Genomic DNA, 27216 nt, shown 5'->3' with positions numbered 1-27216 from the left:
GAAAAATTTTGAAATCAGACTGGATTCTAAGGTTTAGCTTACTCATGAGCAGATATGGACACAGATCAAAATTTAGTCTTAATGAAGAGTAGGTTGAAGTTTAAGAGATTAGTCAGGAAGAATCAATATGTGAAGGAGTGAGATACAGAAGTACTAAGGAATGATGAGACGAGTTTGAAGCTCTCTAGGGCCTGTAGATACAATGAGAAATAGTACTGTACGCAGTCCAGTTGAAGAGGAATTGATGTCTCTAAAAAGGGCAATCACAGAAGTTGGAAAGAAAAACAAAGGTACAAAGAAGGTAATTGCGAAGAAACCTCAAGTAAAAGAAAAAATACATAAGTTGATCATTGAAAGACTGAAGTGCAAAAATGTTCAGGGAATGTCAGGAATACAGAAATACAAATCACTGGAAAATGAAGTAAATAGGAAGTGCAGGGAAGCTAAGATAAAATGGCTGCATGAAAAATGTGAAGAAATAAAAAAAGAAACGGTTGTCGGCAAGACTGACTCAGCATATAGGAAAGCTGAAAGGACCTTTGGTGAAATAAAAGGCAAGGGTGGTAACATTAAGAGCACAATGGGAATTCGACTATTAAATGCAGAGGAGAGAGAGGATAGGGGGAAAGATTACATTGAAGGCCTCCAAGAGGGAGAAGATTTGTCTGATGTGACAGAAGAAGAAACAGGACTGGATTTAGAAGAGATAGGGGATCCAGTATTTACAATCAGAATTTAAGTGAGCTCTGGAGGACTTAAGATCAAATAAGGCAGAAGGGATGGATGACATTCAATCAGAATTTCTAGAACCATTAGGGAAAGTGGAAACAAAGCGATTAGTCATCGTGGTGTGTAGTGTGGTGTCACCACCAGACACCACACTTGCTAGGTGGTAGCTTAAATCGGCCGCGGTCCATTTAGTACATGTCGGACCCGCGTGTCGCCACTGTGTGATCGCAGACCTAGCGCCACCACAAGGCAGGTCTCGAGATACGGACGAGCACTCGCCCCAGTTGTACGACGACACTGCTAGCGACAATACGGACGAAGCCTTCCTCTCATTTGCCGAGAGACAGTTAGAATAGCCTTCTGCTGAGTCCATGGCTACGACCTAGCAAGGCGCCATTAGCCTTACCTAGTTTGAGAGTTATAGTATAAATGTCTCAAGAAGAACGTTGTAAACCAACAAAGATTAAAAGTTAAGTATATTCCAAAGCTACGTATTTTCTTTATAGCAGTCATAACGTATCCTGTTCCAGACTTGACGCCAGTCGGCGTGTGTGTACGCGTGCCTTTCGGCTCCCTTCTCAATGTGGCGTAGCTAGCTTGTTACGCCACAACATGTAGAATATATGAGTCTGGCAACATACCATCTGACTTTCAGAAAAATATCATCCACACAATTCCACAGACTGCAAAAGCTGACAAGTGAGAGAATTATTGCACAATCAGCTTAACAGTTCATGCATCCAGTTTGCTGACAAAAATAATATACAGAAGAATGGAAAAGAAAACTGATGATGTGTCAGATGATGATCAGTTTGGCCTCATGAAGGTAAAGGCTTCAGAGAGGCAATTCTGACAGTGTGATTGGAAAAAAAAAAAAAAAAAAAAAAAAAAAACAAAGACACGTTCACAAGCTTTGTCGACCTGGAAAAAGCATTCGACAATGTAATATGGTGCAAGATGTGCAAAGTCCTGAGAAAAATAAGGGAAAGCTACAAGGAGAGATGCGTACTATACTACATGTACGAGAGCAAAGAGGGAATCGTAAGAGTGGATGACCGAGAATGAAGTGCTTGGGTTTGATGGAAATAAAAGAGAGGTTTAGTAGTGGAATTAAAATTGAAGGTGAAAAGATATCAATGATACAATTCGCTGATGACAGCTGTCCTGCACGAAAGTGAAGAGGAATTAAATGATATGCCGAATGGAATGAACAGTCTAGTGAGTACAGAATATGGATTGAGAGTAAATCTAAGAAAGACTAAAGTAATGAGAACAGCGAGAAACTTATCATCAGGATTGTTGGTCACGAAGTAGATGACTAGGCAGCAAAATAATCAATGACGGATGGAGCAAAGAGGATATCAAAAGCAGACTAGCACTACAAAAAGAGTGTTCCTGGACATGAGAAGACCACTAGTATCTAACATAGGCCTTAATTTGAGGAAGAAATTTCTGAGAATGTACGTTTGGAGCACAGTATTGTATGATAGTGAATTATGTACTGTGGGAAAACTGGATCAGAAGAGAATCAAAGCACTGGAGATGTGGAGCTACAGACAAATGTTGAAAATTAGGTGGAGTGATAAGGTAAGGAATGAGGAGGTTCTGCGCAGAATCAGGGAGGAAAGGAATATGTGGAAAACATTGACAAGGAGAAGGGACAGGATGATAGGATATGTGTTAAGGAATCAGGGAATGAGTTCCATGCTGCTAGAGGGAGCTGTAGAGAGCAAACACTGTAGACGAAGACAGAGACTGGAATACATCCGGCAAAAATTACGGATGTGGGTTGCCAGTGCCGCTCTGAGATGAAGAGATCTGCACGAGAGAGGAATTCAGGGCAGGTTGCATCAAATCGGGAAGAAGACCGATGACTCGAGGAAAGAGAATTCCTGTGCAGTATTGTTACTGGTGTCATAAATAGACATTTTTATCTTAACTTCTTCACAGGAAATTGATGACTGAGCTGTAAGAAAAGACATCTCCGAGAGCAAAGAGCAATGTGAACACACTATTTTGCAGCTGCTGGCTCAATAAGGATGTTATGCACTACGAACACTCCCCAGCGTCATGTCTATTGCAGTTGCTATTTGTTGCCAACAGCTAAGAACTGTAATTCAGCTCACCATAGTAACCTTACAGTGGAAGTCTATTTTAATAAAACAGAAAGTACTGTAACATTTGCATGCCTATAATAGCACGAATGAATAAGATATTATTCATTTTGGAGTTTGAAACAATCTTTGTTTATTTGCTCTTCTATATCAAACTGAAACAGTATGTAAATTTGATATTTCATAGTTATAACTTATTTACTGATTTTGGATCTGACTGTCTGCAGCTCTGTCATGAAATAGCTAAAAAATCTGGTCTTCAGTCAGACTGGAACTGTGACCCGTAGCATCCCTCACTTCAGAACCAAACACATTACCTCTGTTCCACTTAAGTGCTGCTGTCACTTTGTCTTCCTCATTGTTCCAGTGGTGGGTGGAACTAATAAACTGCAATGTAAAAGGTGAGATTAGTTGCAGTTTCTATATGGAATGACCTCCCTGGACTCAAAAGCATGAAGTCCCACCTTTAAAGGAAGAATCTCGGGTTGTTCAATCAAACTGACAAGGAAATATCAAGTTAATTTCTCAGCAGATTAATACGCCACACAGGAATTAACTCGGCAGTTACACTATTGCGAAACATATTCTACACTGTTGTCAAGTTTCAGTTATACAGTAGGAAGAATTCGCATGGAAGTGAGCACCTCTTGAATGAGGGCCTGAATACCAAAAGTATATGCCAGTGGATTTTATTTGCATTTACAAACTACAGTGTAGTTACTAATAATACTCAGATGCTCCAACTGCAGATTAAGCATCGAACCTCAGTAACTGTAATTATCTCTGTTTTTCTGTGGTAAGCAAATTGAAAACTGAAATCCTTATGCACCAAAAGAGATCCACATGTCTGGACCATCTCAAGTGATTATAATGCATACATTAGGAGAAAGTAACACGTATTTTGATCTTCGAAAAAAAACTTTTGAATAATTTTGTCACTGGCATCAACCCCGAAACAGAAGAACGCAAATGAAAGGACAATTCAGCTTCCATTGCAAAACGTGAACATCCAAGGAGAAGTTTCTTAAGGTATGAATAACATTACATTCCAGATCAAGAATTAGCCACAAAGTGGGCTCAAAAAACTGTAAAAATTGACACCAGCATACATGTAGAGTGTTACTTCGCACCCACTAATTCTACCTCATCCAGTCCCATCTGCCATCCCTCTTCTTCACACTTATCCATCCTCAGACCCGCTACTCACAGTAATATATATAATATTTATGATATAAATAAAATAGAAAGAAACATTCCACATGGGAAAAATATATTAAAAACAAAGATTCCATGACTTACCAAACGGGAAAGTGCTGGCAGATAGGCACAATTAAAAAAAAAAGAAAAACACCACAACAACAACAACACACACACACACACACACACACACACACACACACACACACACATATCCATCCGCACATATACAGACACAAGCAGACATATTTAAAGGCAAATAAATATGTCTGCTTGTGTCTGTATATGTGTGGACGGATGTGTGTGTGTGTGTGTGTGTGTGTGTGTGTGTGTTTTATGGTGCATATCTACCAGCACTTTCCCGTTTGGTAAGTCATATATAATCTTTACTTTGATCCTTGTGATTTCAAGCCAATTTTAATGAGTTTTCACCTTTCGCTATCATTAACTCCCTCAGATTTCATCTCGTTTTCCCCTTTTGCATACATTTCATCCTTTTCATGAATTTTCACATGTATTTGGGTGTATTTTTGCGAAATTTTTTGAAAGTAAATCTTCATTATTTAAGTAATTTTTTGCATTTTTTCCACCACCATGGATCCTTGCTCCTCTCATCTGTGTCAATACAGAAAAGTTTTCTTATCCCTAGCCAGAACCAGTCTCACATAATATTAACACTTTGCTGCTTGGCTCATGGAATCCCCCCAAGCTGCCTTACCATCAAAATACCCATCTCCAGCTGCCAATCTTCCTTACACAATGACCTCTACCTGTTCACATTCCACCAATCCTTAGCCCTCACCAACATAGTCCTGCAAACCATGTCAACCAAGCCCAAATCTCCTTGCAGTACCTTCTCCCCATCCGCAAAATTCTTCTGCTATGCAATTCCAAATTCCTGGGACCCATAACGCACATTGAAACTCTTGCCCTGCAGGAACTTGAGTAACATGCACAGTGCCACCTTACAAAGCTCTCCACCCTGCTCACTTCCTACTCCCACCTCTGAGTACCACTGTCCACCACATCTAAAACAACCACCAAACCTCCCACATGTCCCCTCATATCTGACACACCCAGCCTCGCAGACCTACTACTCTTACCCCACCCTCCAGAACTCCCTCCCATCACCACAAAGAATCCAGAACCTAAACAGACCCATAACACAGTAATGAACCATTCCTATGGAAGCCTTAGCCCCACAGAAACATCAGTCCTTTGCAAAGGCCTCATCTTTCGTCTCACTTCCAAATTCAATCATGCAGGACTTGTTATAGATCACCTCTCCTTCTCCCACTCCCTACAGTGGAAACACTTTTTCACCACCAACCCTACCAGTCAGACTCATCCAAAGACCAATATTGAACCTTGCCTAACTCAGTTTACTCCTCCATCCAACCATGATCCATCCCCGCTGCCCCCGAATCACCCCGTTAACTTTCCAGAATTTCTTAAACTTGAACCTTGCCTCACCATCATTCTCCAAATCCCTCAATATGCTAACTAACCTTACATATGCAGAAAAAACTGCAGTCCACCATCTAGAAACTGATCCCAACCTTATAATCCTACCTACTCACAAAGGCTCCACCACTGTTATTTTGAATCACAAGGATTACCTGGCGGAAGGCCTCAGTCAGCTATCAGATACTTCCTCCCACAAACCTTGCCAAAGTGACCCGTTCCAGAAATCCAGAAGGATCTCCGGTCGCTCCTCAAATCCTTAGGCCCATCCTAGAACCTGTCCCAGAATCCATTTCTACTCACCCCTACCACTCCCCACAGTCCTACCTTCTACATGCTTCCTAAAGCCCATAAACCTAACCATGCAGGATGCCACATTGTGTTCGGTTACTGAGAGAATCTCTGGTATTGCAGACCAACACCTTCAACCTATTACCCGGGATCTACCCTCCTATATAAAATATACCAACCATTTCCTCCACTAACTTTCCACAGTTCCTGTCCCTTTACCAAATGGTGCCCTGCTTGGCACTACTGATGCCACCTCCCTTTACACTAACATTTCCAATGCCCAGGTCCTTACTACTATTGAATATTTCTTTTTCCAACATCCAATGGAAGGCATTATCTACAAACAAATCCGGTGTACGACTATGGGCAATTGCATGGCACCATCCTATGCCAACCTTTTCATGGAACATCTAGAGAAATCCTTCCTAAACATCAAGGATCTTAAACCCCTAACCTGGTTCAGATTCATTAACGACAACTGTGCAATCTGGATCGAGGGTGAGGACACCCTATCCACATTCCTCCAGAATCTCAACAACTTCTCCCCCTTTTGCTTCATATGGTCCTACTCAGCCCAACTAAGAACATTCCTAGATGTTGACCTCCACCTCAATAATGGCTACATAAGTACCTCTGCCCATAACAAACCTTCTAGCCACCAGCAATACCTCCACTTCGACAGCTGTAACCCCTTCCATATCGAAAAGTCCCTTCCGTACAGCCTAGCCAGCCGTGGTCATCGCAACTGCAGTGATGAGCAGTCCCTCTCGAAATATACTCATGGTCTCACTGAAGCCTTCACACTCACCATAATTATCCTCACAACCTTGTACAAAAACAAATCTCCCATGCCTTATCTTTCCAGTCTCACACCACCTACCAAAACCCCACTGTCTGGCCATAGAGGAGTGTTTGCCTCGTGACTGAGTATGACTCAAGACTGGAGAAACTGAATTACATTCTCCGCAGGGTTTCGACCACCTCTCGTCATGTCCTGAAATGAGAAATGTCCTGTCCACTCTCCTTCCCACCCCTCCCACAGTGGTATTCCGCCGTCCACCAAACCTACACAATATATTCATCCATCCTTATGCAACCCCTACTCCCAACCCTTTACCTCATGGCTCATACTCCTGTAATAGACCTAGATTGAAGACTTGTCCCATACGTCCTCCCACCACCACCTACTCCAGTCGTGTCACAAACATCACCTATCCGATCAAAGCCAGGACTACCTATGAAACCAGTCATGTGATCTACAAGCTAAGCTGCAACTACTGTGCAGCATTCTATATGGGCATGACAATCGACAAGCTGTCTGCCTGCATGAATGGCCACCGACAAACTGTTGCCAGAAACAAGTGGACCACCCTGTTGCTGATCATGCTGCCAAACATGACATCCTTCATTTCAATGACTGCTTCACAGCCTGTGCTTCATGGATCCTTCCCACCAACACCAGCTTCACTGACATCCACAAGTGGGAATTTCCCTTGAATAAATACTATGTTCTCGTAATCCTCCTGGCCTCAACCTTCGTTAGTCACTGTCCTCACCCATCCAGCCCCTTCGCTGTTCCCATTCTAGGACTACACAGCCATCATTCCACCATTACACCCAGTCTTTTTACTTCTCTCCTTTTCTACTACTTCCCCCCACCTCTCCCCTGCCCTCCATCTAGCCTGCAATACTGCACTGTCCACCACCCCCACTGAACTATCCCTCCCCCACCCCGCCCCAGCCTCCTCCTTACCCCCACCCACTCTCCACTCCCATCATGCACTGGTGCTGCTGCTGGCATTGTGGTTTCAGTTGCCTGAGACTGCAGTTTCTGTGTGTGCGTGCGCTTTTGACGAAGGCCTTACTGGCTGAAAGCTTTATATGTGAAAGTCTTTCTTGTGTATCTGCGACTCAGTACTTCCCTATATGATGAGCGGCAACTTTCCTTCTATAATATTGTTATATTCCATCCTAGATTTTTCACTGTTTGAATATCAAATTCTGTCTAGTCAAGAGTCATACATAAGAAATGGTGAATTTCTCCCTACAGTACCATTGCTGCAAGTTATAGTGGAGGGACTTCTTCACATGGCAGCAATTGCAGTTCCAGTGAAAGGTGTAAACACAGGTATCTGATGATCGTGCAGCAGCATAAAAATACAGCATTGAGCAAGTAGATATGTGGTCACAAATGGGTGTTTTATCTACAGGTGTGGAATTCAACTTTACCTTAAAAAGTATGTACTGCCTTCATCAGGAAAACGTGGATACATACCTGCAACATATGTTAGATGCTTGGAATTAGAGACTACTACGCATGAACTGGGATCTGTATAAATCCAGCCGCCTTCTCTAATAAGGATGGAGGACACAATAACGCCAGTAAAGAGCATGTCAATTTTAACCATCACTGACTACGAGTGGGGTGGGGGGGGGGGGTGGGGGGGGTGGGGGGGGGGGTGGGTGGGAGTTTCAACTTGGCAGGTCTGGCCATTTCCTTGTTAGTGCAGAGACATCAGAGAATTTCAGAATGAATCTCTTGTACAGACAGCTGCAAGGGCCTCAATCATTTTCCTAATGTGGGATAGCACAGCCGTGTATTTGTAAAGATGTTTTTAAGTATTCCACATCAAATGTTTTTGACCCGTATCCACTTTATTATATCTTGCACGACTGGCTAATTTCAGTTTTACAGGCCATTTTCAAGGTGTTGATATGTCGTACAATTATCCTATTAATAAACTGTGAATACAGCCAATTGGAAAGTGGGTATGTAACAGGCGGGTTGCACAATGAAAACCAGAAAGTTTGCTATAAACAGTAATAGTCTTCTACATAACTAATGACACATTATAGGACACAGTATATGAAGATGACTTAATACACGCAATAAATAGGCTTTCTGGTTTTAATTCTAATGCTTATATATTATGTACTTGCTTCCTGATCAGCTACAGTCACAGCTTTGTAACAGGAAAAATGTACGCTCAAACTGTACTGTTCCAAATTGTGAAAGAAATGAGTTGGTATACCAAAAGAACGGCAATGATCTAACAGACCTTGACTGACACCATCTCCAAAGTGAAATTCAGAGAAGAGATTTGAGATGCCTTCTAGATCTGGACTGGTATCTAGCAAGGAGACTTTCTCTTGGTTTCACATTTTGGTTTTATACTGAAGAAAATTATGCAAGAGTGCCACACAGTACTATGTAAATGCAGTTACAATGGGCTACAGGAGCCTAAATCTTGGCAGTTGACTGCTTAGCTTCCCTGCAATCTTTTCCAGTTCCCTACACAGAGCCACAAAATAAATCAATTGGCCCAAAATCCAAGTGGCCATATTAGACCTTCAGATGTTCTTAAAGAAAAAAAAAAGATGTCAATGAGCATCCACAGAGAGAGATGCAGATCAAAATTTGTATTAAGTTGCTGTGTCTTGGACACTCATTTCACTGCACAAATTTGTCTCTGACATTCTTCTGACAGTCACAAGTGCATCAAAGATGTAAATTTGTGCAGTGAAACAAGTGTCCAAGCCACAGCAACATAATAGAATACAGAATTTACAAACGAACAGGAGAAAACGCACAGCTCAACTACACAAAAACTTGTCTGATACACAAAACAAGCTTGTCACAGCTAAGGAATAGGAAAATAGTGCAGTGGTGACAAAGTGTTCTAATTTAGACCGGTGGCTGATTTTGGTTGGTAGCCTTAGGACACATACAATGTAAAATAAAAGGAAAATAATAAAAATCCATCTGCGGATGCCACAACTGTGGTGAAACATGTATGGATGATAAAACAATAATTTGTCTACTTGCAAAAAGGTAGATCTATCCTTAATTCATTATCATTTTTCTGCAAGCACAGGAACTGAGCTCAAAACTCCAACTTATACCCATAAGCAGTAGTTCGACTGCAATTTTTAAACACCAATAAATTATGTGTAATAATATCCATATAATTAACACACTTTGAAATACTAAATATTTTAAAATTTGTGATTTATAAAACTCAATAAAATTAAAATTTCAATGTTAGGTTAAAAACACAGAATTCCCTGACATTTTATGGAATTCCCCGAGAATTACAGGTTTCCAGAAGACTCACTACCCTGTAATTCAATACTTCAGAAGTAATTGCACCTTGCCATGAATGTAAAACATTTCCAATGACAATGGTTTACCTGAATTCTCACAAAGTGATGTGTTTGCTTATACTTGTTGCTGCTATGGTCTTCAACTGGAAAACTGGTCTATCTTGTACAAGCCTCTTTATCTCTGCAAAACTAAAACTATCTACATCCATCTGATGTTTACTCACTCTCTACACATTTTAACTTCCCCATCCCGCTTACCTCCATCACTACATTATTGATTATTCTTTGATGGCTCTGGATGATTTATCAACCTACCCTTCTTTTACACAAGTTTTACCATACGTTTCCTTTTCTCCCCAGTTTGATTCAGTATTTCCATCCATTCAATTCAACAGATCTTTGCAATCTCTAATAGAATCACAATGTCACCAATGAACCTGCAAGTGTTTGCTCGAACAGTCCACAGGTGTACTGCCAGTCCATAGTGTCCAACGGGCACAATATTACGGTGATCAGACATGTCGCCATCATCAGATGTGCTGACGATTTGAGCTTCTGAGGGCAGGTGGCCACCTTAAATCCCCGCCCCCTGTGAGGCATTCTCTCTGTGGTCGCCCGTCGGCGGTCGCTGAGATGCTGGCGTCGGCGTCTGTGGTGGCGTCGCGCACCTGACGATGGCGACATGTCTGATTGCTGAAATATTGTGCCTGTTGGACACTATGGACTAGTAGTACACCTGTGGACTGTTCGAGCAAGAAATACGCTGAGAGAAACTGAAGAATCACCTCAAAGATTTTGTTTACTTTCCCCGAACTTTGCTTTCCTTTACATAGTTCTCTTTGGTTCCCTTTGCTGCTTGCCTTATGCAGAGACTGAATAACATGAGAGAAAGGCAACAACTTTTTTTCACATCCTTTTAAATACTGCCTCTTTCTCACATTCTTTGACTCTTAGAACTGCAGCCTGTTTTGCTGTACAATTTGTAGATAAACTTACGCTGTCAGTATTTTATCCCTACTACATTCAAAATTCCAAAGAGCATTTTCTACTCTACGTTGTCAAAAGCTTTCTGTAAATTTATGAGTCTGTAACACTTACATTAGGAGTACGTTTATTTTAAGTAACTATGTATCTGCAATTTATGAAGTGTGCATTCTGTGTTGTTTGAACTCGTTGATGTATGGCAAGAAAATTTAAGTTTTTTAATGTGGATATAAAAAAAGCAAAAGAATATATTGAAATTTTACATTATTATAATATGAATATGTTTATGAAAGAAGTATGTTTTTTAAAAGCTGGTTCATGATTAGCGCTCTTGTATTTGTAACAAATAAATGGTTTAGGGAAGCCCCTCCACAACGAAAGTGGCACGGTGCAATGTAAAAGGTGGGCTCGGTGGTCGAACTGAGCGGATCCTTTGTGTGAACAGCATGCAGTGTGTGGCTAGCCTTAGCACAGAACACCTTGATGGTGGTATGACATGCAATTGGAAGCTGCATTAGAAGGGATTTGCCTCGGATGTGGATCTGGCTATTATTTCGTATTCACAGAATAATGGAATAGCACTAATGTGTTGAAAATCCGATGCCAAGAAGAGATTTTTATAGAGCATTCACACATCAAGAGCCGCGAGTACAGTTAGCCGCCATTTCGCTTGCCACTACTCTTCGCCACTGCCTCACAGACTTCATGCATTCAATTATGTAATGTATGTTGGCATGGACCACTTAATTTGTGTATTGTTTCAGTAATAATCACAAAAAACATCAATTCATGTTCGAAACCATAACTTCATCCTGATCACGAAACTAAGCAGGGTACTCACCTAAGTGCTACTAAAAACCTAAGTGCTACTAAAACCGAGTATCCTGATTTAAATGAGCAATTATAGCATTCATGCATTTAAAAGAGATTTTTTGTCTAAAGTAAAAGAAGTAGCTAAAGTTGACGTAAAATTTGGATGCTTTGTTTATGGACTACTCCAAGTGAAATTGTTAAGGTAGGAATTTTAAGTACCAAAATTTAAAGATCAATCAATAGGAAAGTGAAAACCTTAATTACTTAAAAGCTAAAACCATAAAAAAGAAGCTGTATACTCTTTTGATAAAGTATCATTAGTTTTTTATAAAATGTAGTTTTGTAAGATTACAGTGCAAGATTGTGTAAATATTACTGCCAAGAATACCTGCTTCACAGGTGATTAAATCTTTAATGAACTGATTTGTGGTAGTACTATTAGAAGTGAAGTTATGCACATTTTCAAAGATAGTGTAGTTTTGGTACACATCATGAATGTGTCCCTTTTGAAGTTAATTAAGCCCAGCATTGCATTTTATTACCTTGGAAAGTAATTTAAGTGAATCATTAGCTTTTAGAGATTTTACTTTTGCAACAATCAAAGAACCTTGGCTAGTGAAAATATACCAATTCATGGGTCCCCATCATATTGTTCTCCCATTAAGAAAAAAATGAACTATTACTGTTGCTAAGGAAAACTGCTATATGCAGAGGAGCTTGAACAGTGTATTTAAGATGTTAATGATTAATGGAAAATCTCATATGAGATGTGAAACAAATACTAACAAAGAGATACAGGGGCTGGCCAGTACTTACCTCAGCTCAGTACAGCCGATAGATACACATAAAACAGAACCGAAAATTTACATTCCTAGCTTTCGGAACAAATGTTCCTTCATTGGGGAGGAGAGAGGGGAAAGAAAGGGAAAGGGAAAGGAGATTCAGTTACTCACAACCCAGGTTATGAAGCAACAGGGAAAGGAAAATAGGGAGGGTAGCAAGGATGGAGGCATGGTTGTCAGAGGGAATTTTCGGTTCTGTTTGATGTGTTTTGTGTGTATCTATCGGCTGTACTGAGCTGAGGTAAGTAGTGGCCAGCCCCTCTATCTCTTTTGTTAGTATTTATTTAAGATGTTATTCATGTCCATCAAGATAGGAGCCCCTCATGTCCAAAATTAGTTCTGCACTTCATGCAGTGATGTTTCAGTCTGAATGATTGTGATCATCATTAGTAACTGCTGCTAAACACAGCATAGAGTGCACTGTGTCAGTTTGTATCCTCAAAGTAATTTCAATAACTAATATCCAATTTTCTCAAATATATATTTCCAAATTAATGTGCTTAATTAGGCTGGTGACTGTTCATTTTTCTTCATTCACTTATAATTTTACCACTTCTGTTTACTCCCAAGGTTAAGGCTCGTTTGGTTTTACTGTCAATTTCACATAATTTGAAATTATAGTCTGATACCCTTTTTCCATTAGACACATGCACAGTTGAACTTTGAAATCCTCTCAGAGGGTAACATTAGTTTATTTCACAGCACGTTAGTGTTATAAGTCTTATAAATGTGCAAATTCTTTCCTCAATACATGATCTACAGTAAAAATATCAAGCTCAATATTCTCCCATTACACTGACCTCTTCTCATGCCATATTTTTCTAATCACACATGATTATAAGATGATCTGCTCCCTTTACACACTGAAATATCTGTTCAATAACCTCATATAGTTTCACCCTCTCTTCATCTTCTGCTTGTAATGTCAAGATGTATTCCTGAACCATTGTTGGCATTGGCTCACTGTCAATTCTGATGATGACAACACTATCATTGAGCTGTTCACAGTAATTCACTCTCTGCCCTATCTTCCTATTTATTATTAATCCTCCTCTTGTTACACAATTTTCTGAGCTTTAGGTATTACCCTGTACTTGCCTAACCTGAAATCCTTACTGTCTTTACATTTCACTTCACTGACCCTCACTATATCTAGATGGTGGCTTGCATTTCATTTCTAGTTTTCCCACAACACTCAAACTTCTGAATTTCCACACACTGTCTTGTGGAATGTTACCCTTTTCCTAGGTTACTCAATTTTTTCACATTTTGAATTACCTCTTGGCAGTCTCCTGCTCGGCATCCAAAAGGGATACTAATCCATAATATTTTACCAATGGAGGGATCGTAATAACACCTTTTCAATTACAGGTTCCAAATCTTGTGGATACCTATCACGTGTCTTTCATGTAGTAGTTTCCAGTGCTTTCTGCATCATCTTGCCATTGTGCCCACTGATTCTTCTGCTTTTTAGGGGAATTCCCCATTCCAAGGCTAAATTTTGCTCTTAAACTCTTTCCACTCCTCCGTCCTCTTTGACAAGGCCTACGGCCTTCTATGGAAAGTCTTTGGCCACCATCACTGCTGATTTTTATTCAAAATTTAAGCAGTGAATAGGGTAAAAACCCAAGTCCCAAGATGTTTTGATGACTTGTCAAAGACATTACCCCTACACCACAGGTGCAGATTATATACATTATTTATGTTCCATAGGAGCTGTAGCGTAGTGCACGCCAGCAAACGACATATTTTTAAGGAGTGTCTGGACTTGCTGCAGTGTGACATTAATTTTTATTTCTTTCACTTTCGCTACAGGTCCGCTGTGGATAATACTGCCGTTACCATGCAACATGTATGTTATCTACATAAATTGACGTACATATAACATTGTTGGCAATTGCATTTTGACTGTCATTCTGTATCTATTGAAACAAGTTAGTAGTTAATTTGTTGTGACAGTAATTTGATATCTCTGGAGCTACCATGTGTCATTTACAAAGTATAAGCATTGTTACACAGATGACATATACATTATTTAATTTATGTGTCATCTGCACAACAGTGCTTACACTTTCTAAATGTATGAAAAAGAAGTTCCAAAACAGTCAGATTACTATTGAAACAAATTACTAATAACTTGTTTCAACAGACATAGAATGATGGTTAAAATACAGCTGCAAACAATGTTATATTTATGTTGATCATTAAAAGGAAGGCATTTTTCGATGTGACAAAATCTTCTCACGAAATTCCAATCACCAACTTTCTCATCCGAATGCAAAAATATTTGTTGACACCGATCTACACAGGGAGGAATGATCAGCATGATAAAATAAGGGAAATCAGAGCTCGTATGGAAAGATATAGGTGTTCATCCTTTCCACGCAATATATGAGATTGGAATAATAGAAAATTGTGAAGGTGGTTCGATGAACCCTCTGCCAGGCATTTGAATGTGATTTGCATAGTATCCATGTAGATGTAGATGTGGATGTGGATGTGGATGTGGATGCAGTTTCATCGCCTTTCATTTCTCTTGCACAATTACACATGAAAGATGACATATAAGAGCTCAAATGTCAAAGAAACTGAAGAATTACTACACCTTCGTATTTTTAAAGAATTATATTGATACAAATGACTATGTTTCCTTACAGATACCAAAATTAAGACTATGGGGCTGACACTCATAATAATGGCACGGCTGGCCTGCAAATACATTACCAATAATTTTATGGGCGAGCTTTCTTGCTGTTTTCTTTCAATCATGTGTGTGTTATGCTTCCAATGCAAATGGAATGCTCAGTGGAGGGCAATGTTCAAGTACTGGTTACTAGATGGTACAGGTATATTTGAGCAAGATACAGCTTAACCAACAATGAAACTGTTCATTAGTTATCTGAAGACATTGAAAAAGTCAACTCTGAAGATGACAGACTTTGTATATGCAGGATTTCTGGCAGTTTAGGAAATAACATTTGCAACCAAATTGTTAGTATTTTTATTTATATTACAGCTGAAAGTGTTTCAAGTATGAAATTCTATAGTAATTTTACTTACTAGTATGGCTTTTTGTGAAATACTCAGGAGAGGAGTGGGGTCATCAAGAGACTTCAAGACAAGCAGTGGTATTATACCTTTGTATATCACATCTAAAGAGTGCATATGACTAAGAGTGAGGATGAGAATACTGTGCTGTAGAGGCGACCTTGTGGAAGGCTAGATGACTACAAGTGACAGGCACTGCAGTGTTTTTGGGGTAATCAGCTTCCAAAAATCACTGTCATAATCCAGAAACTCGTCAGGTAACTGAAGAGCAGTTTTAAACAATGGAAAATCCAGGCTGGAATAATGACAATATTATGAAAAGGATAGCTGTTAATTGCCATATAGCGGAAATGATGAGTCGCAGGTAGGCACAACAAAAAGACTGTCAAATGAAGCTTTCGGTCAAACAGGCCTTCATCAGAAACACACACACACACACACACACACACACACACACACACACACACACACACACAAAACAGTTTCTGCAATTGCTATACATAAGACCAATGGTATGTTTCATCATTAAATATTTATTTGTAAAATAACCATGCTGGATTCTGAAAAATTCTTTGCATGTACCTTTGTCCATCTTTTCCAGCTTTCAAAAACAATGACACACAGAACTTGTGTTATGAAAGTACAAATTAATTCAAGATCAATGCTGTGTGCACCAAAGTTATATAGTCTACACTTTTCATTCATGTAAATGTTATTACTATAAACTTTGTAGGTGTTGCACTAGCTTATAATATGGCAAAAACAAACCTTTTTTTTTGCATAAATTTGCAACTTACAGCTCAGTGCTCAAGTGTTTTCAAGCCTCAGATGTTATATGCTACCTGTCACAACTTGATAAATGCAACATCAATCCAAACTGCAAGACAGTTACAGAAAATAAATAAAAATGTTACGCAGAAATGACAATATGTTTCCAAATAAAGGGAGACAGTCACACAAGGTAGTACAATAAAAACAATTTTTAGTCTCTCTTACGCCTATTATAAAATTACAACTTACAAGTAAAGACCTACAGAATAAATATTGAGCAAGGTTTGCCAAATATACTGTACATTTTTGAAGATTCTTTCCAGTTAAAGGTGGTATATTCAGCTTGACAGAACATTTAACATGGGTTATAACTCAGCTCTCATTTAGTCAGATCATATCAAGTTAAACTTGTCCAAAAGCCTTCCTCCTCATCTGTGACTTCTTTTGCATTTAAGAAAACCAAACATTATTGGAAAAGTTCTACATTATCAGAGACAAAAGGTACTTAATGTAGTTCGTACAGAACACCAGCAAATTTACCATTTCTAACTTGACTACTTTATCATGTCACATATGTAAGTTTTTTCCTCAAAAATATCTCAACGTGTAGAGAAAAGGTGGCAAATTACTTGTGGTTAAAAAGTTGGACTATCACAACAAAGCAAGAAGAATTTGGAAAAGACTGATCATTGTCAAACATAAATATATTTTTACCTTGTAAACATGACACTGTGTTAGCCTCATCTTCAGTGTGTGGCTCCTTACTACAGTAGTATAGTCTTTCAAATACTGAATCCATGTTTCTTTGTCTGATATTTCCTCTCTCTTTCCATCTTGCTTCACCCATATGAATTGCTGGCTGAAAATCCACAAAACAAAAAGCTGATTATGAAAACTATGTGTAGTTTATGAATACAAAGTAATTAATGTGGAAGAAAATCTTGGAATCTACACTGGCAAGCTTTCGAAGCTGTGAAGGAAAAGGACAGGAGAGGTCTAGGAAAAGGTGTAGATTTTGGGAAAGTCACCCAGAACCGCAGGCCAAGAGAGACTTACCATATGGGATGAGAAGGAAAGACTGATTGTTGGGGACTGCATAGGACTAGATGTGAAAACCTGAGCACTTCAAAGTGGAAGACAAGGTAATATGCAGATGGAGATTACTGCTTAAACATCATGCACGAGTTAATAAGAGTGAAAAGCTAAGTGCATTGTACATAACAGAGGTGGGAAGGGAATGGTGAAAAACAGACATGTAAGACAATGAAAGATGTAGAACACTAAAATGAAGTGAAGCAAAGAGTAGTTACAGTGAAGAAATGCTGAGACGGAAGAAATTAACATAAATTAAGGCCAGGTGGGTGGCGAGATACAAGGACATGTTATAGTGCTAGTTCCCACCTGCGAAGTTCTGAGAAACTAATGTCTGGGGGGAAGAGTCCAGATGGCGCCTGTGATGAAACAGGTGCTGAGATCATGAATGTCATCATGTAGAGAGTACTCTGCAACAGGATATTGCAAGTTGCCAGTATATACCCTCTGCCTATGCCCATTCATCCTAATTTATAATTTGGTGGTAGTCATGCCGGTGTAGAAGACCGAATAGTGTTTGCTTAACAGCTGGTATATGACATGTTGTTTCACAGGTGGCTCTCCGTTTGATAGTATGTGTTTTGCCAGTTATGCGGGTAGGAGCCATAGGGTAGGGCGACAGGTGCAGGAGCATAGGGTCTGACAAAAATATTGCGGAGATTGAGAGGGTCACGGAAAGCTATTCTAGGTGTGGTGGGCAAAATTTCAGACAGAATGGATCTCATTTCAGGGCATGATTTTAGGAAGTCATGGCACTGTTGAAATAGCTGATTAACACATTCCAGATCAGGATAATACTAAGTTCCCAATGGTGTGCTACGAAGTTCTTTTTTGGAGGGATAAGCAATACTGGGATTGGATATGATGGCCAGGGAAACATGCTTTTTAAGTAGGCAGGTGGGGTAAATTACCTGCAGTGAAAGCTAACATGAGAATGGTGGTATATTGCTGTAAAGAGTTTACATCCCAACAAATACGTCTGCTCGCGTGCCAAGACTGTATGGGAGGGAACATGTGACATGGAAAGGATAGCAACTGCCAAATGTAAGTAGTGTTGTTTGTTGGTAGGTTTAATGTGGACGAAAGTGTGTAGTTGACCTTCAGTGAGAACAAGATCAACATCAAGGAAAGTGGCATGGGGTTCTCAAGAGGACCAGGTGAAATTTAATTGGGAGAAGGCATCCAGACATTTTAGGAATTTTAGCAGGTCAGCCTCACCATGAGTTCATTTGGTAAATATGTCATCAATGTATCTACACCAAATCAGGAGCTGAAGACTTACAGATCCCAGTAAAGCCCCCTCCAAGTGACCCATGAAAAGGTTGCATAGGAAGGAACCATCCTGGTTCCCATGGCCGTACCCCTTATCTGTTTGTATGCCTGCCCCTCAAAGGTGAGTAGTTGCTGGTAGGTATAAAGTTGATTAAGGTAAGTAGGAAGGATGTCATAGGTCTGGAAACAGGTGGGCGGTAACTGAGGAAATGTTCAGCAGCAGACAGACAGTGTACGTGAGTGATGATGGTATAGAGGGAGGTGGCATCAATGGTGACAAGTAAGGTGTGTGGTGGGAGTGGGACATGCATGGATTTCAGATGATCTAGGAAATGGTTGGTATCTTTGATGTAGGAGGGGCTTCTTTGTACTATGGGTTGCAGAAGCTGATCAACTAAGGCAGATACACATTTGGTGGGTGCTTTGAAGCCAGCCACTATAGGACAGCCAGGAAGATTGTATTTGTGGATCTCAGGAAGAAGGTAAAAGATGGAAGTGTGTGGTTTGGATGGGGTGAGAAGTTCTGTGGATTGAGGTTACAGTCCTTGTGAGGGGCCTGAGGTTTTAAGGAGGGACTGCAGGCAGTTTGAATCACAGGGATGGGATCTTGATGGCAGATGCTGTATGTAGAGGCGTCAGACAGCTGGAATAAACCTTCACTAACATACTCCTTTCAGTCAAGTACTACAGTGGTAGATCCTTCGTCTGCTGGGAGGATAATGATGGAGTCATCAGCTTTTTTGGAACGTACAGCCTGGAGTTCTGCAGGTAACATGTTAGGGTCATGTTGTAGAGACCCGAAGAAGGGTTGTGAAGCAATGCTAGATGTTAGGAGTTCTTGGAAGGCTAGTAAGGGATGACTTTGAGGTAGTCCTGGTACTGCTGAGCCCTCCAAGGAACAACTTCGAAGCACACCATTGACAGGGCCATGACATCCTAAAATCATGCCCTGAAATGAGTTCCATCCCATCTGAAATTTTGCCCACCACACCTAGAATAGCTTTCCGTTGCCCTCCCAATATCCGCAATATTCTTGTCAGACCCTATGCCCTTTCTGTACCCATCTCCCTACACTGTGGCTCCTGCCCCTGTGACCGTCCTCGCTGCAAGAATTACTGTATGCAACCTCCTACCACCACAACAGCCCTATAACTGGCAAAACACATACTATCAGAGGGAGAGCCACCTGTGAAACAACACCTCATATACCATCTGATATGTAAACACTGTTTGGCCTTCTACATTGGTGTGACTACCACCAAATCATCAATTAGGAAGAATGGGAACAGGAAGAGGATGTATATTGGCAACTCACAGTATCCTGTTGCAGAGCATGCTCTACAACATGACAATAGTGACCTTAGCACCTGTTTCACCACACGCACCATTTTGACTCTTCCCCAGACACCAGTTTCTCAGAACTCTGCTGGTGGGAACTAGCACTACAACATGTCCTTGGTTCTCGCCACCCACCTGGCCTTAATTTATGTTAATTTCTTCCGTCTCAGCATTACTTCATTGGAACTACTCTTTGCTTCACTCCGTTGTCTTACATGTCTACTTTTCACCAGCCCCCTCCCACCTCCGTTATGTACAATACATTTAACTTTTCACTCTTATTAACTCCTGAATTATGTTTAGGCAGTAATTTCTGTCTGCATATAATCCTGTCTTCCACCTTTAAGCTCTAAGGTTTTCAAATCTCATCCAATGCAGTCCCAAACAATCAGTCTTTTCTTCTCATCCCGTACAGTAAGTCTCCCCTGACCCGTGGTTCTGGGTGATTTTCCCAAAATCTGCCCTTTTTCCTAGAGCTCTTGAGCCCTTTTCCTTCATCCCTCTTCCTTCTCCTTCAACCCTTCTGTCTGAAGAAGGAGCCACTGGCTCTGAAAGCTTGCTAGTTAAAACCCTTTTTTTATGTGTGTGTTCTGCCGTGGTGAGTAGATTTTTTATTTACCCAATTAAATAATTTTGTCAATAATTGATCATTTTCATTGTTAGTTAGAAAATCTTGAAAGATACACACCTGTTATGGAAAACAGATATATTAGAAGAATACTACCACTGATTTTATTTATTTATATACTTTTTAATTTTTTCATGGTAGTGGCATTCTTGGCAAACTGAGATGGTGAAAGGAAAATTGTCTATTTTATTATTTTTACATCACAAAGCATTGGTTCATGTTCATGACAGGAGAGTACTGTAGATCAGCCACTGTAATGTCAATGAGCTGTAAACAATATCTATGGGAGACTATACTACATTTTAAATGAAAATATGCAGAAATATAAATACAGAATATACAGAAATTTTAAAGGAAACGTGTACTATTGGTTAAAGCGTTTGACATCACAGTACCGATTCTTCCTCATGTATTACATGCAACATTTTTCACAAACATATTTTAAAGATTAAAAAGATTTGAATACTGAGGTCCAAAGGAACTAATGGATGTTTAAACAAGGTGATAAAACAGATATTAGGCAACATATTCTTGCAACAAATTTACAAATGTTTATATTTAAATGTTCTCCATGACAAAGAAATATTATCTCTCATTATTTATTATCAGGTACTGTATTGCATTGTAGTGATTCTCTTATCTGTATAAGCATCTAATTCATCAGATATTGGACGAACCAAGCGGCACATGATGGAGATGCAACTATACAGCTAAAAATGAGATGATGACAGGTACAATACATTACTCTTACAATACAAATGTCTATTTATAGATATTAAATAGCTTAAGGGTGGAAACCTGTGTGACTTTTCTGAAATCTACACGTTTTCCTAGACCTCTCCAGTCCTTTTCCTTCTCATCTCAATTAATTGAGTGCTTCACATAAACACACAGAGTCTGAAAACTGCACCAGTGATACAATACTGTATTCTACTGAACTGTGAAAAAAAGTTTATTTAAACAAGAGGAAAAGAAATAGTCAACAACATATAAGAAATTTTATAGGATTATCACAGATAAACAACTGAAAACATGAAATAGTGAAGGAAGCAGAGAATTAAATGTTCATCTATCAAAGCTATCCATTCGTCTTCCATTGTACTCCTTTTCCACATTTCAGTCAGTTGTTGGCTAGTATTCCTTTTGAAACTTTCAATGAGCACTGTTTCTTTCATTTATCCAGGTTCCACCTTGTTAATTTCCTCCGTTTTAATATGTGGTTCATAATCAATTAATTATGTTCAGAATCCACTACCGGCCTGGAAATGTTTTTCAGTAAGTATTTTAGAAAGGGGAAAATAGATGAAAAAGGGCATCAAAATGGTACATCGGTTAACAATGCAGAGTATACAAACATTTGCAGACTAATAAGAAAACAACAGGTAGGAAGAGAGGGTTGGGGTGCTGCGGGAGAGAGCAAATATGTGAGGAGTTGGTATAGGAGGTGTAGTGATAGAGGAGGAAGCAACAAGGTCTCTCTCATCCTATGGTCTCAAATGATCTGCCCTTTCTTTTTAACCTTCCTTAATCCATCACTCTCTCCTCCCAAAGGTAGGTACAATTACTTCCAAAATCATGGATAGTGTAAACATGTATACTATTATACATGCACAGGTTTTATGTTGCTGAGCAACGGTCATACAATAATATTTCAATGAACACACCATCTGTACTGTTGCTTATTTAATGATGACATAGGTTTTGACCTTTTATGCCATTTTAAAGTGACAGAGTTTATGTTATTAACATATACTCTGTGATCAAAAGTATCCGGACACCCCCAAAAACATACATTTTTCATATTAGGTGCATTGTCATTGTACTGCCACCTACTGACAGGTAATCCGTATCAGCAACCTCAGTGGTCATTAGACATCGTGAGAGAGCAGAATGGGGTGCTCCACAAAACTCACGGACTTCGAATGTGGTCAGGAGATTGGGTGTCACTGTGTTATACGTCTGTAAGTGTCATTTCCACTCTCCTAAATATCCATAGGACCACTGTTTCTGATCTGATAGTGAAGTGGAAACGTGAAGGGATGCATACAGCACAAAAGGGTACAGGTCGACCTCATTTGTTGGCTGACAGATTGTGCCGACAGTTGAAAAGGGTCGCAATGTGTAATAGGCAGACGTCTATCCAGACCATCACACAGGAATTCCAAACTGCATCAGGATTCACTGCAAGTGCTATGACAGTTAGGTGGGAGGTGAGAAAACTTTGATTTCATGGTAGAGCGGCTGCTCATAAGCCACACATCATGATGGTAAATGCCAAATGATGCCTCGCTTGGTGTAAGAGGTGTAAACATTGGTTTGAGCAGTGGAAAAACATTGTGTGGAGTGACAAATCAAGGTACACAATATGGCGATCCGATAGCAGGGTGTGGGTATGGCGAATGCCCATTGAACGTCATCTACCAGCGTGTATAGTGCCAACATTAAAATTCAGAGGTGGTGGTGTTATGGTAGGGTCATGTTTTGCATAGAGGGGGTTTGCACCCCTTGTTGTTTAGCATGGCACTATCACAGCAGAGGCCTACATTGATATTTTAAGCACCTTCTTGCTTCTCACTGTTGAAGAGCGATTTGGGGATGGCGATTGCACTTTCAACACGATTGAGCACCTGTTCATAATGCACGGCCTGTGGCGTAGTGGCTCCATGACCATAACATCCCTGTAATGGACTGGCCTGCACAGGGTCCTGACCAATTCCTTTATAACACCTTTGGGGTGTTTTGGAACACCAACTTCGAGCCAGGCCTCACCGACTGACATCAGTACCTCTCCTCAATGAAGCACTCCTCGAAGAATGGGCTGCCATTCCCCAAGAAACCTTCCACCACCTTACTGAACGTATGCCTGTGAGAGTGGAAGCTATCATCATGGCTAAGGGTGGGCAAACACCATATTGAATTCCAGCATTACTGATGGAGGGCACCATGAACTTTTAAGACATTTTCAGCCAGGTGTCCAGGTACTTTTGATCACAGTGTATACTGCAGGACATCCAAAATTGCAGCAATGGGATGTCCTGCAATATATTTTAATGACAAACTCAGTATAAAAGGTTCAAACCTAGGTCACAATTAAATAAACAATCCAGTGAAATGGTGGTTTATCATTTAAATATTATACATACATATTCTGTACTGACATTTCACCACCTGAGAGTAAGTACCAGTCACTAGTTTCACAAGTTTTTGAAGCACCTTATTTGCAGGAATCCTCCATACTTCCTTTCTATGTCTGTGCAGCTAGTTGCAGTTTGGAGGTTAGACAAAGGGGGCGGGGGTGGAGGAGGGGTGCACGTGTGGAACAGAATGCTGTGTAATGGTGGGGTGGGAACAGGGAAGGGGATATGTGGGTGAATGACAATGACTGACTAAGGTTGAGGCCAGAAGGGTTATAGAAATGTACGATGTGTTGGAGGGAGAATTCCCACCTGCACAATTCAGAAAATTGGCAGGAATGATCCAGATGGCACAGGCTGAGAAAGCAGTCATTAAAATGAAGAACATTGTGTTGGGCATTGTGATCAGCAACTTCTGCTCTCTCACGATGTCTAATGACCACTGAGGTTGCTGATACGGATTACCTGTCAGTAGGTGGCAGTACAATGACAATGCACCTAATATGAAAAATGTATGTTTTTGGGGGTGTCCGGATACTTTTGATCACAGAGTATATGTTAATAACATAAACTCTGGCCCAGCTGTTTCTTGGCCATAGTTTGTTGGTGGTCATTCATGGGAACAGACAGCTTGTTGGTCATCAGGTCCATGTAGAACAAAGCACAGTGGTTCCAGTGTAGCTTATAGATCACATGACAGGTTTCACAGGTAGCCCTGTCTTTGATGGGATAGGTGATGCTTGCAACCAGACTTGCGACCAGACTGGAGAAGGTGGTGGTGGTGGTGGTGGGAGGATGTATGGGACAGGTCTTGAATATAGGTCTGTTACAGGGATATGAGCCATGAGGCAAGGAGTTGGGAACAGCGGTTGAGTAGGGAAGGACGAGGATATTGGGTAGGTTCAGTGGGTGGCCGAATGCTGCTATGGGGTGGATGGGGAGGATAGTGGGTAGGAAGTTCCTCATTTGAGGCATCATGAGAAGTAGTCGAAACCCTGGCAGAGAATGTGCAGTTGCTCCAGTCTGAGGTGGTACAGTGTCAAGAGGGGAATGCTCCTCTGTGGCCAGACAGTGGAAGTTTGGGAAGTGGATGACAACTGGAGAGCTAAGGTGTACTGGCATAGATTGTCACCAGAACACTGGTCGGCAGAGGTGTTGTGCGAAGATCGACAGTAGGCACTGGATCGAGCGGGTCTATCACGAGAGATGTCAGAGACGCACCAACGAGCAGCACACCACCAACATCCTCTTGATAGCAAGTATTTGGACAACCACTGCTGACCAGAGGGACTCACTGACTCACACTCATGTTTGGCGTGTGTCATTTCAACTGCGAAGCGGGTATAGTTATCACAGGCTATGACTGTTCATAGTGGCCAGAATTGTGACGATAGTGAGATTACTGATACTGTCTGCAAGAGGACTACTTCTGAAGAGCTTGTACCACAAAACATGGACTCTCTTTTAGTTCAGTATCCAGTGCAGGTAAATAAACAACTGTATTAATCCATGTGTGCATTTGTGTTATGGTACAAGCTGCCCATTACAGTTCCCTGGATTTGTTTGCAAGTGATGCCGTGAAAGAAGCAATTGCGGGTGAGGATGTAGTGGGTCTTGGTGACCAGGAAGGAGGTTTTACGATTGGAATCTGTTGGGCATTGGGAAAAGTAGAGTTCAACAGCAGGTACACCCTGGGCATTAGGCATTACAGTGCAAAGGGAGATGGCATGAATAGCTGTGAACAGACCATTGTGTGGTAAACGAACAGGAACTGTGGAGATTCAGTGGTGGAAATGGTTGGTATATTTTAAATAGGATGGTACATTGTGGGCGATAGGCGGAAGGTGCTGGTCTGTGAAAGGAGAGGTTCCTTCAGTGGGGGCACAGTAACAGGCCACAATGGAGTGTTCTGTGGGGTTGGATTTATGGGCTTTAGGAAGCACGCAAAAGGTAGGTGTGCGAGGAGGGGGGGTGTGGTATGTGTGAGGAGAGACAGAGACACTGGAGAGAGGTTCTGGAATGGGCCTAACAATTTGAAGAGGGGCTGGAGATCCTGCTGGATTGCTGGAATGGGGTCAACGTGGCAGGATTTGTAATGGATGGATCTGACAGCTGGCAGAATCCTTCTGCCAGGTAATGCTTGCAGTTCAAAACAACAGTGGTGGAGCCTTTGTCAGCAGGTAGGATAATAAGGCTGCACTCAGTTTTTTTGTGGTGGATTTCCATTTGTTCTGTGGATGTAAGGTAGCTTGCATGTTGAGAAATTTGGGGAATGATGATGATGATGCAAGGTTCAGGGCTAAGAGACCTTGCCTCATCATCATCCCACAAATCCCTTGACATGCAAATTAACCTTACGTCTGGTGAAAGAACCAAACATCCACTACCTAAAATCTGATCCCAACCTTATTATCCTACCTGCTTACAATAGTTCCACCACTGTTGTTTTTAAGTGCAAGGACTCTGCCAGCTATCAGATTCATCCACTTATAGACCCTGCCACAGTGATCTCAGTCCAAAAATCCAGCAGGATCTCACACTTTACTCAAATGCTTAGGCTGCTCTCTGGAGTCCATCTCTCCCTTCACCCCTACCATTACCTGCATGCCTACCTTCTACATGCTTCCCACTCAAGTCCATAGACCCAACCACCCCATTGTGGTCGGTTACTGTGCCCCCACTAAGAGAATCTCTGCTCTTGTATATCAACACCTTCACCCTATTACCCACAACCTAACAGCCTATTTAAAAGACACCAGCCATTTTCTCCACCAACTTTCCAGTCCCTGTTCCTTTACCACATGGTGCCCTGGTCATCACTTCTGACGCCACCTACCTTTACACTAACATCCCTTGTGCCCATAGCCTAACTGCTAACGAACACTACCTTTCCCAGAACCCGATGGATTCCAAACCTACAAACTCCTTCTTGGTCAGCAGGACCAACTACATCCTTAACAGCAATTATTTTTCATTTGCAGGCATCAACTACAAACAAATCCAGGGTACTGCAATGGGCAGCTGGATGGCACCATCCTATGCCAACTTATTCATGGGCCATCATAACTCAGAATCCCAAATCCCTGATCTGGTTCAGATTCACTGATGACTTCTTCGTGATCTGGACTCATGGTGAGGGCATCTGATCCACATTCCTCCAGAACCTCAACACCTTCTCTCCCGTTCACTTCACCTTATCCTCTCAACCCAACAAGACACCTCCTCAGTGTTGACATTGATCTCAAAGATGGCTACAACAGTACCACTGCCTATAAAAAAACCTACCAAACACCAGCTATACCTCCACTTCAACAGCTGTCACACATTCCATACCAAGAAGTCCCTTCCATACAGCCTATCCCCCTGTGGCCTTCACATCTGTAGTGGAGAGCAGT

The 27216-nt window shown here is 40.9% G+C and overlaps 1 protein-coding gene across 3 annotated transcripts in view; it reads right to left on the bottom strand.

The window, feature by feature from the left end:
• LOC126416416 (uncharacterized) overlaps nucleotides 1–27216 on the bottom strand; it is a 245112-nt gene that overhangs the window by 15325 nt on the left and 202571 nt on the right. For all 3 annotated transcript variants that reach the window (XM_050084135.1, XM_050084137.1, XM_050084136.1), the window contains one exon: nucleotides 17072–17216. In XM_050084135.1, coding sequence (XP_049940092.1) covers nucleotides 17072–17216 — 145 coding nt within the window. The remainder of the gene's footprint in view (nucleotides 1–17071; nucleotides 17217–27216) is intronic.

The sequence above is a fragment of the Schistocerca serialis genome, chromosome 8, assembly GCF_023864345.2.
Source record: "Schistocerca serialis cubense isolate TAMUIC-IGC-003099 chromosome 8, iqSchSeri2.2, whole genome shotgun sequence".
Classification (NCBI taxonomy): Eukaryota; Metazoa; Arthropoda; class Insecta; order Orthoptera; family Acrididae; genus Schistocerca; species Schistocerca serialis.
This window is presented reverse-complemented; position numbering and strand designations above follow the sequence as displayed.